This window comes from Anopheles nili, chromosome 2, assembly GCF_943737925.1.
Source record: "Anopheles nili chromosome 2, idAnoNiliSN_F5_01, whole genome shotgun sequence".
Lineage (NCBI taxonomy): Eukaryota > Metazoa > Arthropoda > Insecta > Diptera > Culicidae > Anopheles > Anopheles nili.
Window position 1 is genome coordinate 22,070,037 of NC_071291.1, and position 14,362 is coordinate 22,084,398.

The 14,362-nt window shown below is 36.8% G+C and overlaps 5 protein-coding genes across 5 annotated transcripts; 3 read left to right on the plus strand and 2 right to left on the minus strand.

Annotated features, from left to right (window-relative positions):
* Positions 1 to 1,115: 1,115 nt before the first annotated feature.
* LOC128731903 (uncharacterized) lies at positions 1,116 to 2,462 on the plus strand. The gene is made up of 2 exons (XM_053825061.1): positions 1,116 to 1,416; positions 1,498 to 2,462. Exons 1-2 carry the CDS (start codon positions 1,116 to 1,118, stop codon positions 2,460 to 2,462), a joined length of 1,266 nt encoding a protein of 421 aa, XP_053681036.1.
* A 2,601-nt stretch (positions 2,463 to 5,063) lies between these two features.
* On the plus strand, positions 5,064 to 9,609 carry LOC128721507 (calcineurin subunit B type 2). The gene is made up of 4 exons (XM_053815264.1): positions 5,064 to 5,200; positions 5,527 to 5,566; positions 6,646 to 6,944; positions 7,190 to 9,609. Exons 1-4 carry the CDS (start codon positions 5,198 to 5,200, stop codon positions 7,358 to 7,360), a joined length of 513 nt encoding a protein of 170 aa, XP_053671239.1. The 5' UTR covers positions 5,064 to 5,197; the 3' UTR covers positions 7,361 to 9,609.
* Positions 9,610 to 10,447: 838 nt separating this feature from the next.
* On the minus strand, positions 10,448 to 11,927 carry LOC128720009 (uncharacterized). The gene is made up of 3 exons (XM_053813654.1): positions 11,897 to 11,927; positions 11,050 to 11,595; positions 10,448 to 10,986 (listed from the first exon to the last, which is right to left on the minus strand). Exons 1-3 carry the CDS (start codon positions 11,925 to 11,927, stop codon positions 10,448 to 10,450), a joined length of 1,116 nt encoding a protein of 371 aa, XP_053669629.1.
* A 420-nt stretch (positions 11,928 to 12,347) lies between these two features.
* On the plus strand, positions 12,348 to 12,877 carry LOC128732190 (signal peptidase complex subunit 1). Its single transcript, XM_053825360.1, has 3 exons — positions 12,348 to 12,427; positions 12,487 to 12,633; positions 12,703 to 12,877. The coding sequence occupies exons 1-3, from the start codon at positions 12,404 to 12,406 to the stop codon at positions 12,820 to 12,822; spliced, it is 291 nt and encodes a 96-aa protein (XP_053681335.1). The 5' UTR covers positions 12,348 to 12,403; the 3' UTR covers positions 12,823 to 12,877.
* Positions 12,878 to 12,918: 41 nt separating this feature from the next.
* On the minus strand, positions 12,919 to 13,884 carry LOC128720286 (tRNA-uridine aminocarboxypropyltransferase 1). The gene has a single exon (XM_053813947.1). The coding sequence runs from the start codon at positions 13,882 to 13,884 to the stop codon at positions 12,919 to 12,921; it is 966 nt and encodes a 321-aa protein (XP_053669922.1).
* Between the last annotated feature and the right edge of the window lie 478 nt (positions 13,885 to 14,362).

A 14,362-nucleotide genomic window follows, 5' to 3' on the forward strand; every position in this document is an offset into this window, starting at 1 on the left:
ACTTTGCGTTTGACTTTCGGCATAAAGCAGATGATATCCAATGTTTATACTGTGAAGTTGATGTGTTCCGGGCTCAACCAAGCTATCCGCTCTTCTGTTCCTCAATTGTATTATTTCAGAAGATATGGAAGTAATAAAATATTATTAATTTCCTCATTCCAATTTTTGCCAATCATACTATTTTTTGCTCTATTCAGTAAACAACCATCTTTATGCATTAAAAAAACATATTTAACAAATTCTACCAATTTTCAAATATAGAAAAAACTGGAATTTTAACTTATTTAGCTTATCTCTTAATTGTTACTCAAATTTGGATTGATTTACTAGTACGTCGTTAGTAATTCAAATGTAGAGTTAGAGTTAGCTACTTTTACATATCATTCTGTGTTATATTTTTTTTTCAAATTTGTGAGGTGTTCTAATTTTTTATGAATCGATCTGATATCCAAAACTATGAGCATATTTCTTTTTTGTATTTTGCTTGGACACCAGTAAATTTTATATAAATTTTGTAAACAAAAAGTGCTGTAATAATCGTTGTAGTTAATTATAGGATATATTAACCGAGTCAGCCCGGGATAAGGCTATCTGCGGCTGTTGGGAGGAAATGCCTTTCAGTTTAAAAAATAATCGTCCAAATCTAAATACGGCCAGGCCATTCTTAAACAATTAACAATAACAATAACAGTTATAGGATATAGTAATGCATGTTAAGACAAGCTTTGATAAAACATGTAATATGAGAAAATTGATAGAGTGAACAATAGTGAGAGCTCCACTTATTTATGAATATTTGTAGAAATTGGCAACTTCTTCGAGGCCCACTTATTTGTGCTTTCTTCTCTTTACCGAAGATACCATTGTACCGTATTTTCTGCACAATCCTGTTTCCGGTGCTAGCCATTTACGCCCACTTTACCAAAGAGGAGGAGCATAAGGATTTATTTGGGGCATGCGCATTGAATGTTTCGTTTCAGAGATAGAGAATAACGTTCGTTGCAGTTGCGACTGAATTTCGATCGTTAGTGTAGTTTGATACCATTGACGGTTAAGAATTGATGTTGAATTCGATAGTTGTAATTTGTGCTCTAACTTAAAAGAAAGTGTTAGCAATGGAAAGAACTCCAAATAGTGAAATTGATATGTCCAAGCTTGCACCATCCACGAAAGGACTTTTGACCACGTTCGAAAATGCCAACGCTAGCTTGATGGCTTCTGCGCTGGTAACCGCCCAGTTTATTAACGTAAAAGGATCCGACGAGTCATTGCGGCACGGTGAATGTGAATTGCAAAACAGACCAGATACCGCCGGCTTCAGCCCAATTCCGATGCAGGACATGTCTGACGATGATATGTCGGAATTTTCATCCAATGACAGTGACGGGCTTGAAGAGTTGGATTTAAAAGCTTCTGGTTAGTGAACTAGTTCTTGTTGAATGATAATTGTGGGCCCCCGATTTTAACGGAGGTATTGTTTCCGTTTTTATCCGTCAGGACACGCGAGCAACACCGAGGAAGGAACCACTAGTCAGAAATCAGATAGTGCCAACTGTGGATCCCTTGTGCCAATAATGCCAGTGCTTAATCTATCCGGTACAAAACTTGGCATAGGAACAGGAGGAATTAATGGAACCGGTACCGTTGTGAGGAAAATGTTTACCAATACCCGAGAGCGTTGGCGGCAACAAAATGTGTCAGGTGCTTTCGCTGAACTGCGAAAACTCGTACCGACACATCCACCGGACAAGAAGCTGTCCAAGAATGAAATACTTCGTATGGCCATTCGATATATTCGTCTGTTGACAAATGTGCTCGAGTGGCAAAAGAAACAGGAAGTGAACGATCGCGCCCCCTTGAAACAACGCAGCTCCCAGCAACAGCAGCAGCAGCAACTTCTACTTCAAAGCCCTCAAAACCAACATTCGTTTCAGCAGCAACATCCTAATAACGAAAATTATTTCACCGGCAATTACCGCGAAAATGGCAATAATCTATTGATGATCGTGTCTCCCAAGTCCTTTGCGAAAACCACCAGCACAGCAAATCGTCCCATCAAATTGGAGGCCAAGTTGGAACCGGCCGTAGAAATCGAAAAAATCAAGATAGTCGCTAAGCTATGCCCATCGGGGAAAATCTCCAAATCGAGTGCTTCTATTTCGTCGGGGGCTCTGAAAAATCGACGCAAGGCTACGGGTACCGCATTGCACGTGGCTAGTGCAGGTATGAATGGTGGTGTTGCACTAGTCGGAACTTTTCGACCTGGTTTACACATCAAGACCGACCTGATGGCTCTTTCACAGCCGTGTGAGGCTATGTCTACGATCATGGAAAGCGAAATTAAGCGTGAGCTAACTCATCACAGCCATCAAAAAACCAGAAGCGAAGATTTTCGCAGAAGCGAGTATATGCGTGAAGAGGAAATCGCTCAGAAAAGGTCGTCAGAAAGAGATCTGGAATAACAACAGTCAAGGCTGGAAAGATGTAGGTGTTTCATTCAATAATTATGTATGTTTTACCTGTATCTGGTTCAATAAATAACAGTATTCATGCTTGCTGTCGTATAAAAATCGAGAACAGTACTAAAATCATTTCATTTATTCAACTTTATTGCCTTACTCAGGTTGGCCTGAATTTACCAGCGTCGAATCGGCCAATAAAAAAACTTTATAAAAGAATAAAATATGAGAAAAAGTGAAAACGTGACTTAAAATTCTATATTTTATTAGTTAATCCATTTTCCCATCGGTTTTGCTCGAACAGCTGCCCGCCGTCGGCATCGTATTCGTTGAAGAAGTCCCTATTTAAATTCATTACACTGCAATAACCAGTGGCACGTGTTTGGCACATCGTTTGGCGTTGAGGTGACAAATAAGCCGGAGTGAGAAAACTCACTGGTCTGGCTGGGTGTAGATAACACATACTCACCCTACTTGACTTCTGTATCCTAGGGGAAATGGTCTTCGCGCCCACCCATGCAGAGCAAAATTCGCTTCCTGAAGTCGTCCAATTAATTTCAAATGATGCTTTCGCCACACGCCAATCCCCGACACGTGTCGTCACCTACCACGGCGATATCAGACCCACAAACAGCTAATAGGATAAAGATTAGTGTATGAGTTTACTTTATTGATTAGCTCAAATCAGTATTCAATTGTGGGTAAAAAGGATATAAGCGATGCAACCCGCAAACCACATCGAAGGGAATATTCAGTATAGCATCATGAGATTTCCTGAGGGGTTCGTCATCATAGTAGCCACGCCTACTGTGAAAAATAAATCACAAAACAACCATTTTTTCCAGAAGAACTTTTATTTTTTCAGTCCCTACAAGAAGGAAAAGATTATTTGATAATGGTATTTAAACTGAAAAAAGATCCTTTTTTTAAATAAAAAGAAGAACGCTTAGAGAAGTGTGACGGATGATTCTCGATAAGAGTCGTAGCTGCAAAATTTGGGATAAGGACATTTAATCCGTTAAATTCCGTAAAAACTTTGTTTGTCCTTTATCGCTTGTTTGTCAACTGTTCGGACAAAAGTGCAAAGATGAGAGAAAAAGTGTATCAAAATATTATCTATGAAAAAAACGAAACGCGATTTGAAGATGGGTATTAGTTTGTAAGCTATGTGATTTATTGATGTTTCCATAGTTTGGATCTAACAAAGATTAATATTAGTTCATCATAGAATTAAAATTAATGATTTTACATAAAAAAATATGTTAAGTTGGTTTCAGAAAAATAATAGTTGCTCCTGTTAATTGCTAAAAAAATATGTAAATTTTAACATGTATTACAACGATATACAAATTCACTTAACTTTTATTACTTATATTATTTTGATTGTTTAACTTAATATTACTTTTGACAGTATGTTTTCCTTATTGTATATTAACCTGTAAATTCTTGAATAGATATCTATCAAAATCATGCCAGTAGCACTTTAATTTAGTATCAATAAATCCTACCGAAGACATATTGAATGTTACACTGGGTGATAATTTTCTCTCATCATTCGATTATTCATTTTCAAATTGGGACAAAAAATCAAAACACGGTGCTGAGCAATAATATTGTTGCACATTTTATTTTACGCTTATAGAGAAAGAGAATAATGAAATAACACAGGTATGCTATTTCTATGCCTAGTCCATGTTCCCAGCGTTAAAGTGGTAATATATTTTATTCAACTATAGAAATGTAAAGCTGTAAAACAACTGTAAAGTTTCTTATCGCTTTTTACTTTCCAGCTGATAATGCAAAGTGAAGACTTGTTATGAACTTACCATTTCATTTATGTTTTGTTGAAGAATAAATATGTTGATAATAATAATGATAAAATTTAGGTAATTCAGAATTGTCTATTTTAAATACAGGCGGTAAAACCAAGGTGATTCCTTGATTTAAGACGATTTGTGTTTATATATAGGACGACTGTATGGAACCCGCCTTTTGAAGAAATGTGCAAATTTTCAAAATATTTAACATTTTTATATATTAATTTGTCTAATTTGCATTGAATTCGTTGTTACAGAAAATAACATAGATTTATTTTTTATCCAAATTGCATAAAAATGAAATTCTACAAATTATTTCGTATTATGTGTGTGTCCTGGATCACTTCGTTCCCAATATCGAAATCGGAACGGATTGCTCTTGATCCGGATCAGGTAAATGCAAGCATTTATGTAGCTAAGTATACATGCCGTGCATGTGCAATAAGAAATAATTTAATATTATTTGTTTCAAAACAATGATGTCTATTTTCAAACAAACAATATCAAAAATAAGCCAAACAAGTTGAGTTTTTATTGATTTTATTATAATTTTTTTTGTAAATTCTATAGGTTTGATTATATGAAAAATCTCCCTTGACACTAATTAAAAAATGGATTTAAAATTATTAAAAACAAAATTAGGCAGTTTATGCTGAATTGTACAAATTTTTGTTTACTCATGAAGCAAATTGTACAAGGCACGTCGAAGTTTAGTTCGTAAATATATTCTGTCACAGAATCCTGAATATGATCCATAGTGCTTCTTCAGCCAATGAGCATCCACGCAGCCCATCTTACTAGGCTAACGCAAAATCCCGTGCGATTTCATTAAAAGAATCGGTTTCAGTGTTTCTGCGAATTTGTGTCCTCGATTTAGCATATTTTACGTTAGAGCCTTTTGTATAAAGCAACGTTAAAAAAATGGTGCGTATGTAACATGATCCTATCAACGAGCGGATATTTTAGTTGAATACTGTTGAAGAACAAAAATTAGCTGTTATCTATAGTACCTTGTTGCATAAAAATATATGTGCGATGGTGATGAGGTATGCACCGTAAATGCGGTCAACAAGCAACAAGAGCTGAACTTGGAGCAGTGTTTAGGAAAATTGTACAACATGCGGATTAACGCAAAAAATCTCGAATATTAAGTGCATAGAAGCGCAGCATGATACTGCGATGGCGCCCGAGCCTATTTTTAATGAATGTTCGACTAGTGTCTAATACAAATATGAAATCTTTATTTACAGGGAAATGAAACCTCGCTGCCCATGGAGCTTTGCTCAAATTGTAAGTAATGTTCTCGGGTGTCCTCTAGTTTATACTGATTCTAGTTTATTTTGTGAACTGATTAAAATTTCAATCAAATTATTTTGCTATTCACTCTTAGTGAAAGAAAAAAAAAAGAAAAGCCGTGGTGTATTACTATTGGGATCGAAATGTCGTGTACACACTGCGGTACAATGTGTTCGTGTAATTCCAAGTTCTCTCGCATTCACAAACGATGCCTTTCTCTCTCACATGGCTTCGTTATTTATGCTCCCGCTCTCACTGAAAACGAAAATTTCTCATGCATTTCCCAAAAATGCCTGAAGAACGTCCTGTTTGCCGAAGATGGTTTGTGGTGACTGTTTAGTTGTGAACTATTTTCACCCGCCGGAGATGATGATTATCATGTTCACAAATTTTTCATATGCAATGTTTTTTTATTAAATAAAAATTTGGTCATAAACAGATGTTGATTTTCATATGGCTATCTTAGCTAATCCACCAAGTAAATACACTGAATGATCCAGGTGGTAAATACACTGAATTACGAAAATATCAGTAAAATTGAAATGAATCTATAAAAAATATAATTTAGATCATTTGTAATTGAATTTGTCTATTTTTTGCTGTCGATATCTATCAACTAACTTATAATTATCTGCATTTTAAATGAACCTCAGGTATTGGCATGATGATCATGGTGGTAATATTTCGATATTGTGCATATTTGAGGATCGTGTGGGTTATTTACATCTGCGACATATATGTCACACCACACTTTCCGTAATGTGGGCCGGCGGTCACCACTGGTTGGTGAAGCGCCTGCCGTATGATGGTACGGTAAAAACGCGCTGCCATGGGAACGACAAAAAAATCATCCTAACTCACACGGTTGTTCCTTTGCCTGGATATACGATCGTTGGCAGTTGCTATTTATCCAGTGATCTTAAAACATCTATCTCACGCGTCGCCATCACTAGTCAAGAGTGCTAATAGAACCGAGATCTAATGGGTCAAATAACGTCTCGCACCCGTACGCGAAGATTTTGGAATGTGATGTTTTGTATTACTTTTTTCCTCACGTGTTTTTCTTCTTCTAGTTGATGCTGATGAAATCCGTCGGTTGGGAAAACGCTTCAAAAAGTTGGATTTGGACAATTCCGGCGCGCTGAGTATTGATGAATTCATGTCCCTGCCAGAACTGCAACAGAATCCACTAGTCCAGCGTGTCATTGATATTTTCGATGCGGACGGCAATGGCGAGGTCGATTTCAAGGAATTTATCCAAGGTGTGTCACAGTTCAGCGTTAAGGGCGACAAACTTTCGAAACTGAAATTTGCCTTCCGAATATATGACATGGATAACGATGGATTCATCTCCAACGGCGAGCTGTTTCAGGTGAGCATTAAAATTTTTTAACATGTAAAGAGCGGCAGTCATCTCGCCCATGTGGCATCCAAAAGCAGTTTGAACGTCGCACACAGGGAATAGTATTTGAATCAATGCTAAAAATAATCATTCATCGTTCCGGGCTACCTTGAATACATGCATACTTTACACCCACCAGCAGTGGCGACGAAATTCGATGTCAATGTGGTTTTAAATTGTTTATCATTCATTTTTTGTTCTTGTGCCTTTGTCAGGTGTTAAAAATGATGGTCGGAAATAACCTAAAGGACACTCAGCTGCAGCAGATCGTGGACAAGACGATCGTGTTTGCGGACAAGGATGAGGATGGCAAGATTTCATTCGATGAGTTCTGTTCGGTTGTGGGAAATACGGATATTCATAAAAAGATGGTTGTCGATGTCTAAGCTCAGTCGTCTTTTCTTCTACGAGCAAACACGCTACCAATCACAGGTCGGTACAGACGAAAAACTAACGAAACTCGTATCTTTACCCACGGGAAAACACGTCGTCCTGCAAGCTTCGTCTTACTATTGCAATTACCTGCACCGTTACCCCACCGTTTTTGTCGTTGCGAATAATGGCAAAAAATGGAAGGGTTTACTATTAGGTATTTTGTACACCTTTACCTTTGCCATCCACACAAACACTCACACACTTATTTCACATGCGTTTACTACAAAATCTGCTGCGTTAAAAAAAACGCGAAGAAAGAGTAAGCGCATTCGCATCAAATGCAAGATACATCAAGTGAAGTGGGATTGTGTTGGTAGTGTCTATTGTTTTTAAAAAAACCAATCCATACAATTTCCTAAAACAATGTTTTTGTTTGTTCTTAAATGTTTAAGAAAGATGCAAATGCTTTACCTATTTACATATTGTTGATGTCTCTGCGTTACTCTGCAAAACTCCGTTATCAAACGTTTTTAAACCCAGAAAAAATGATTATGCTTAGCATTATGTTGTATCATTTTGTTTTGTTTCAATCATTACTCTTACGTATTAGACCAATGTAGTTAAGTAATAATAAAAATAAAATGTGAGATCTATTAATGATGTATTAATTAGTAATTCTCGAAGGTAAAGGTATTTCAAATGAAACTCGAACCTGTGCATATCCGATCCCTTGAACTGGAAAGCGGAAATAGTTAACTGTATTTTTGTTACATTTTATTTCTATAAGTTTCTTTCAGTTTGTTTGTTGACTTATATGCATTTTCATAGGTGTATAAGAGCGCCAAGAGAATTATTTCACAATACCACTCAACTCTAAAATCATCAATCGGCTAGGTTATTAAAAATACTTTAGAAATGGGAGGCAAATGAATATTACATAACTGTCGTCAACAATTGAGGGTGATTCATTCTTGGCTAATGCTAATAGAGTATATTGCGCAATTTACCAGCTAAAATAAAAAAAACAGTAACAAACAATTGAATTGAATATTGTACGAAATATGCTTTTGAACTAACAGAGATCAATGAAAATTTGAAACCATAAACAAGCAGTACTGATCTGAAAGCAAGCACAACAAAATATAACGAAAGCACCACAATCGGCATAAAAAAACAACAACTCAAACTAATTGTAGTGTGCTTTTAATTAATTTACAAATAATTACTAAAACATGTGTTTGATTACTAATATGTCGGCATTAAATATAAAGTATCAATCCAATTACTTGTGAAGCAGTCAGTAAACAGAAACCAAAAATTCGTACTTATTATGCAAACATGAATCATCGTCACTTATATGGATTGCAAATTTGTTAACATAGTTCTTAAATTAATCTATAACTACAAGAGAAAAGAACAATTCAAATGGGTATAGCGAAAATACAAAAGTTCTTTGTTTGTTTAAACACACTACCGACGGTGTTCGACGGCTCACTTACTTAAAGTATACGTGTGCCACTTTTCATATGAGGGTTTTTTTTATTTCCTACATTAAACTACAATCTGTGAAAATTTTCTGTTGTAAAAGCCCACAACTGTCATGTAACAAAAGAGCATAGCAATAGAGCTGTAATTGAGCCATACATTAAATTTTACCTGTTTCTTAGGTTAGGAGTAAATCGACTAGAAGGATTGCGAAAACAAATTAAAGGATTTTCATGGAGCTGTTAGAGCAGCGATCATCATCAAAGCAATGGTGTAGATTTACATGACACTTTCTGCAATTCCCGAGATGTTGAAAAGAGTTGCTTTTACTTTTAAATTCACAGAAATATTTATACTTCAGTGGAATAATTCCGAATTTATTACAATGTTGGCCATAATTTGATGGTAGGAAAATCAAAATCTCCCGGTTATAAAAATTACATTCAAATACGGGAATAGTAGTTGCAAAAGAGTATTTTTTAGAGGCATAAAAATAACCCGATATATTATTTCAAGTCGATTCAAAAATTTCTATGTTAAATGTAAAGTTAAAGAATCTCTAAAGGAGTATCGTGTATGTCTTATATTATGTCTGACATCAAAATAACGCCTTTTGGATTAAAATATATGCTTCTTCGAAAAATTTTGCCAGCTCGCACATAGATTCCAGCACGGCAGTCATCTGGTATTGTGTGCCAGAGCAACTCGATGAGGATGGCAGATAATATCTATTATTGTGCTACAAATAAAGAAGAACTCTATCTGACAGACACTATCTAAGTTTAATGTTATTATATTTCTACAAAATATGTGTTTGGTAATATTACCATATACTCCGAGTATGTCCATATCAAGCATCACTTTGTCACAAATAAAAAAAAATCATTTTGTTCATCGTTTATGCTCCATTTATTTTTTAATTTTAATTTAATATTTAAAGAACAGAATCAAATAAGTACTGCTACAAGAGAAGACAAATTCTTCGCAACCTGAAAAGTGTTTGGTTTGAAACCATTAATATCGTATAATATCGTTTATTATTCATTACCAAGAAACTTATTCTCTGTTTCATTTCGTTTGAGGCACGTAATTAATTCCACAATGTCTTATGAAATTAATTTCATATAATTTTCGGTATATTTGATCACCGTTTGTCAACCTTACTGTTTTAATAGATATGCACGGTCAAGTTCACGTTGTTATTTAGTTAAACTAATTATAATCACATTGAAATCTACGGCTCCAATGGTAAATTTATACGCCAAGTACGCAGTATTTCGTTGCTTAATACAAGCGTGCTCAATCTGATATTCCATTGTCAATTTCTATTTTTACCCTATCTTATCTGACGAGTAACAACCGTTCGCTGCTAACTATCCATTTCACACGCTAGGCGTTAAGTAAACATTTTTTATCGCACATTAAGTTAACATAAGGTTTTTTTCATGGTCACTAAATTGTTGATGTTGCTATTTTGTTTGCATATAGTTTTCAATCCATCACGAGATCTACCTTTTACCACCATTACATTATTATGTGTTCTGTATTCGTAGTTCTGTATTAAAACATATTAGTAAATACGTTTGCATATACATATATCATCCAAAAACAATTCAAGCGAGCAAAGCTCGAGGAAAATGATTCATTGCAACAAAATCATGAACTATTTCTTCTAATAACTCTCGAGTAATTTGAGGATGTCGCAGCTTATACCCGTAGGACTTAAGCTTGTCGTTGCTTAAGTGTAAATGCTTATGAAGCAACAACTCCTGGTCCATGTACGGCGTCAGTGGGGTATTCTGTACTCCATCCCGCTGACACAATTCTGCCCATGGTCCAAGGTGACGATCGTTGATTTCTTCGATCGCTCCCGCCATATCGAGTTTCGTCATGTTGGACATTGTCACGCCCCAGTAGTCTATTTGAATACCGAACATATCAGCTAAAAGCCCACTGATCATGCCCTGGGTGGCATTACTATCATCACAAATGTTAATGGTATCATGCAAGGCACGATCAGTTTGTAAAACCTCCCAAATGCTTCCACACACATCATCCACATGAACTACGTTCATCTTCATTGATCCAGTCCATAGTAATTTCATAGTTTCGCCAAGATGTTTGTAAATTCCCGCTATAATAATGCGAGGAGCTAGAACAAACAGGAATTGTGCGTTAGTTTGATTTTTACATTCCTATCGGTTAAGATACTTACTCAATCCCTTTCTGTCGCCAACTCCGTAGCAAATTGGAATTCTAAGAATGGTATATGGCAAATCTTTTACGGTAGTTAGTGCCTGCTCTACTTTTGCCTTATACTTTCCAACCATCGTCCAAGGTTCGACGGGGCAGTCTTCTTTCTGTGGTTCTGTCTCATCGGAATGCATGCTGCCGGTGCTCAGTTCGATGTAACGCTTAGCTCTATGCTTCACAGCCTCAGTTGCACAATTCAAACTTAACTTTAGTATTCCTTCCTGATACACCGGGTCCGTTTGGCCGGGTTTTGTTTCAGCAGCACAATTTATCACATAATCCCAACAACCGTCTTCGCCGCATCCATCCATGCGGAAGGCATTTTGACAAGACGCTGGATTTAATAAATTCGCACTTGCAAACTCCACCCGCTCATCAGCAAATGCATCTGAATGTTTGGTATTAAGCCAGGCCATAAGTGGTGGTGTTTTGTCTACTACTTTTATGCGCGATGCAAGGTCATTGCTTACGAGATATTCAACCAAGCTTCTTCCAATAAAACCACATCCTACATTATCAGTGAGAAAAAAGAGATCATAAAAGTACCATTTGAATAAAAAAAAACATGAATAGCAAGGCGTTAATCAACTTTTTTTTGTGCTTTATCAGTGGTGGCATTGGACCGTGATTATCGCTTAAGAACCGGCTTCGCCGGCAATTCAATGTAGCACATTCTTGTGCATACAGTGTGCAGGATATCGATCGCGGTAGCAATTATGCGACATTAACTTAATTATGATCGGCTAAATCGAGTACAGGTTGCGCAAGGGGTTTTCCACTGGAAAACACGTTTCAATACAAACAATTACCTCCAAGGACTAGAACGTTCGGTTTTGACATTTTTTTCTTATTTTACACCGATATGTAAAATTCACACGAAATAAAACTGGGATATGTTGAAATAATAACAGCACCTGAGTTATCTAGAGAAAACGCACAATAAATGGCACTAAATAATTTTAGTGAAGCCTGAACGAGAAGCAAAAAAATGAACAAAGTACAACGAAAAGTGTAACACAACCAGTGCAGAAATATGCAACCGTTGCTGCAGTTATTTCTTCTTATCGCCTTATGCACGTATCATACCATCACAACAATTTCTGGTTGGACATCTGCGGTATATACCTAAAAGTTGGTAACTGCATGCACACAGTGTAGAGGGCAAAAAGGCAAAACAGATCATGAAGTAAACAGCAGCCCTGATTGCAAACTGTCAAAATGTGTTGAAAGTTCTACTGTAGAAGTTAATATTGCTTCTGACGTGTTTTGTTGATGTGTACACTTGGCACAGCAGTAAAGCCGGAAAATAGCACAAGATGTTGAATATCGCAACACATATGGTAAATATTGCCGAACAATAATTCCAAAATTACCCACTGTAGCGTGTTTTCTTCCACAGGATTTTGAGGGCCAAGGACGGGCTGAGAAGTTGTCTCGTATAATCATTACACTGTTCGGCGGAGTAGGTTTGGTTTGGGGTTACATTATCCAGCAGTTTTCGCAGACCGTCTACATCCTCATCGCTGGTGTCTTGTTAGCATCAATTGTGAGTAATGAAACTAGTAAGTTAATATATGCAGGAAGATTTTTAACGATATATTATGTCTTCGCCCAGCTCACCATTCCTCCGTGGCCTATTTATCGTAAAAAGCCTCTGAATTGGCAAAAACCACGACCAGAATCACAATCCGCAACAAACACGTCTGACGATACCAAGAAGAAAAAGAAAAACTAACTTCTCGGATGTAGTTTTGAACGATTAAGTTAACAATAAAAAGCCAAGGCATGATTCTCACGTCGAAAGTGCTTGGTGTAGAGATTTATTTTTCTACTAATACAGTGGCCTACGATATGCCTTTAGTTGTGCGTGGTCATAGTATTTATGTATTAAATTATACATGTGACGAAAAAAGAACAACATATTATCATACTGACCGTTATACGGTTGAACAACATCTGTATTCGATGTAATTGAGCTAATACTATCCTTATAAACATGATCAAGTTTCAAACTAATATGCTCTAGACCCCGGTATTGCGTGTCAAGACCCCACGCAGCAATATGCACTTCCAATACGAACTGATGGATTGCCTCTACCGTAGCAAGAAACCACCTGGGACTGTTCCGTTGGTGTCGCCAAAACTGCGAAATTCTATTCTGGATCACAACCGTGCGTAAACTAGCGAGTCTTTCATCTTTGTATATGCCTCTGCACTGACTCCACGTACTATCGATGAAAATGGCCCGTTTCACAGGGAGGTTTTTATTGTTGAGTCTGATAACATCAAGTTTGGGTGTATTTTCAATATCCTGTACATGTTCATCGACGATGTCATTCAACCTGTATCGTAACAGCGTGCCCATATGATAGCCTTTAGGTAGACCATAGTTTTCTTTCATATGATACGTCTCACCATTGAATAAACTAGCCACCGTCAAAGCTGTTGGTGTTGGGAATATCAGGACTACACCTTCTTCTTGCCGATAGTCGGGTATGTTAGGGTACGTATAAATTTTAACATCTTCTGGTGCCAAAATGGCTGCATGGACTGCAGTACTTTTTCCATCGATTTCATTTTTGTGCTTTATAATATCGACTTTTACAGGTAGGTTTATGCGAGGCACCCGTGATTTTATTTCTGCGACAGGAACATAGCAAGTGTAGCAGAAAAACTTTCGCGATTTTCCGCAATTTGGGCAAGAGCTTCGGCCCTCAACGTCCATCAAAAACTCGGTGGCTGCTATGTTCATACCTTCAAAAGGATCAGGACGATGAGATGCTTCGAAAGACTCCATTTTTTTCTTCAAAACACCGAAACTAGAACTTGTATTTTAATTGTCTTTACGATTGCTTTTTTGTTTACGTTTTTCTTTCGATTTAAATATGATTCGTCGTGAAGCATTTCGCAGTGTCAATCGTAACGCTTTGTTACAGCTGTAACGCGGCGAAGTCTCCACATTTCAAACCAAGTAAAACGTTTGCATCAAAGTAAAACTTTTTCAAACTAGCTCCAATATGCTTAGGCTAGTATCTAATAATGGAAAACAGTAGTCAGTGTTTTAAAAAACCTATGTTCTTGTTGTTGTGCTGAGGATACATGCACGAGATTTTTATATTGTCTTAGATTTAGTCTACTTCACCCACACCACAAGAAAACGTTCTAATGATCTCTTTCACTTGCAATTGCTATCTCTGCCAGGCAGTAATTAATATAATATGCCAAAGCCTTGCAGCATGCTCGTGATCAATACTGCAGCTGCCACATGTCATGTC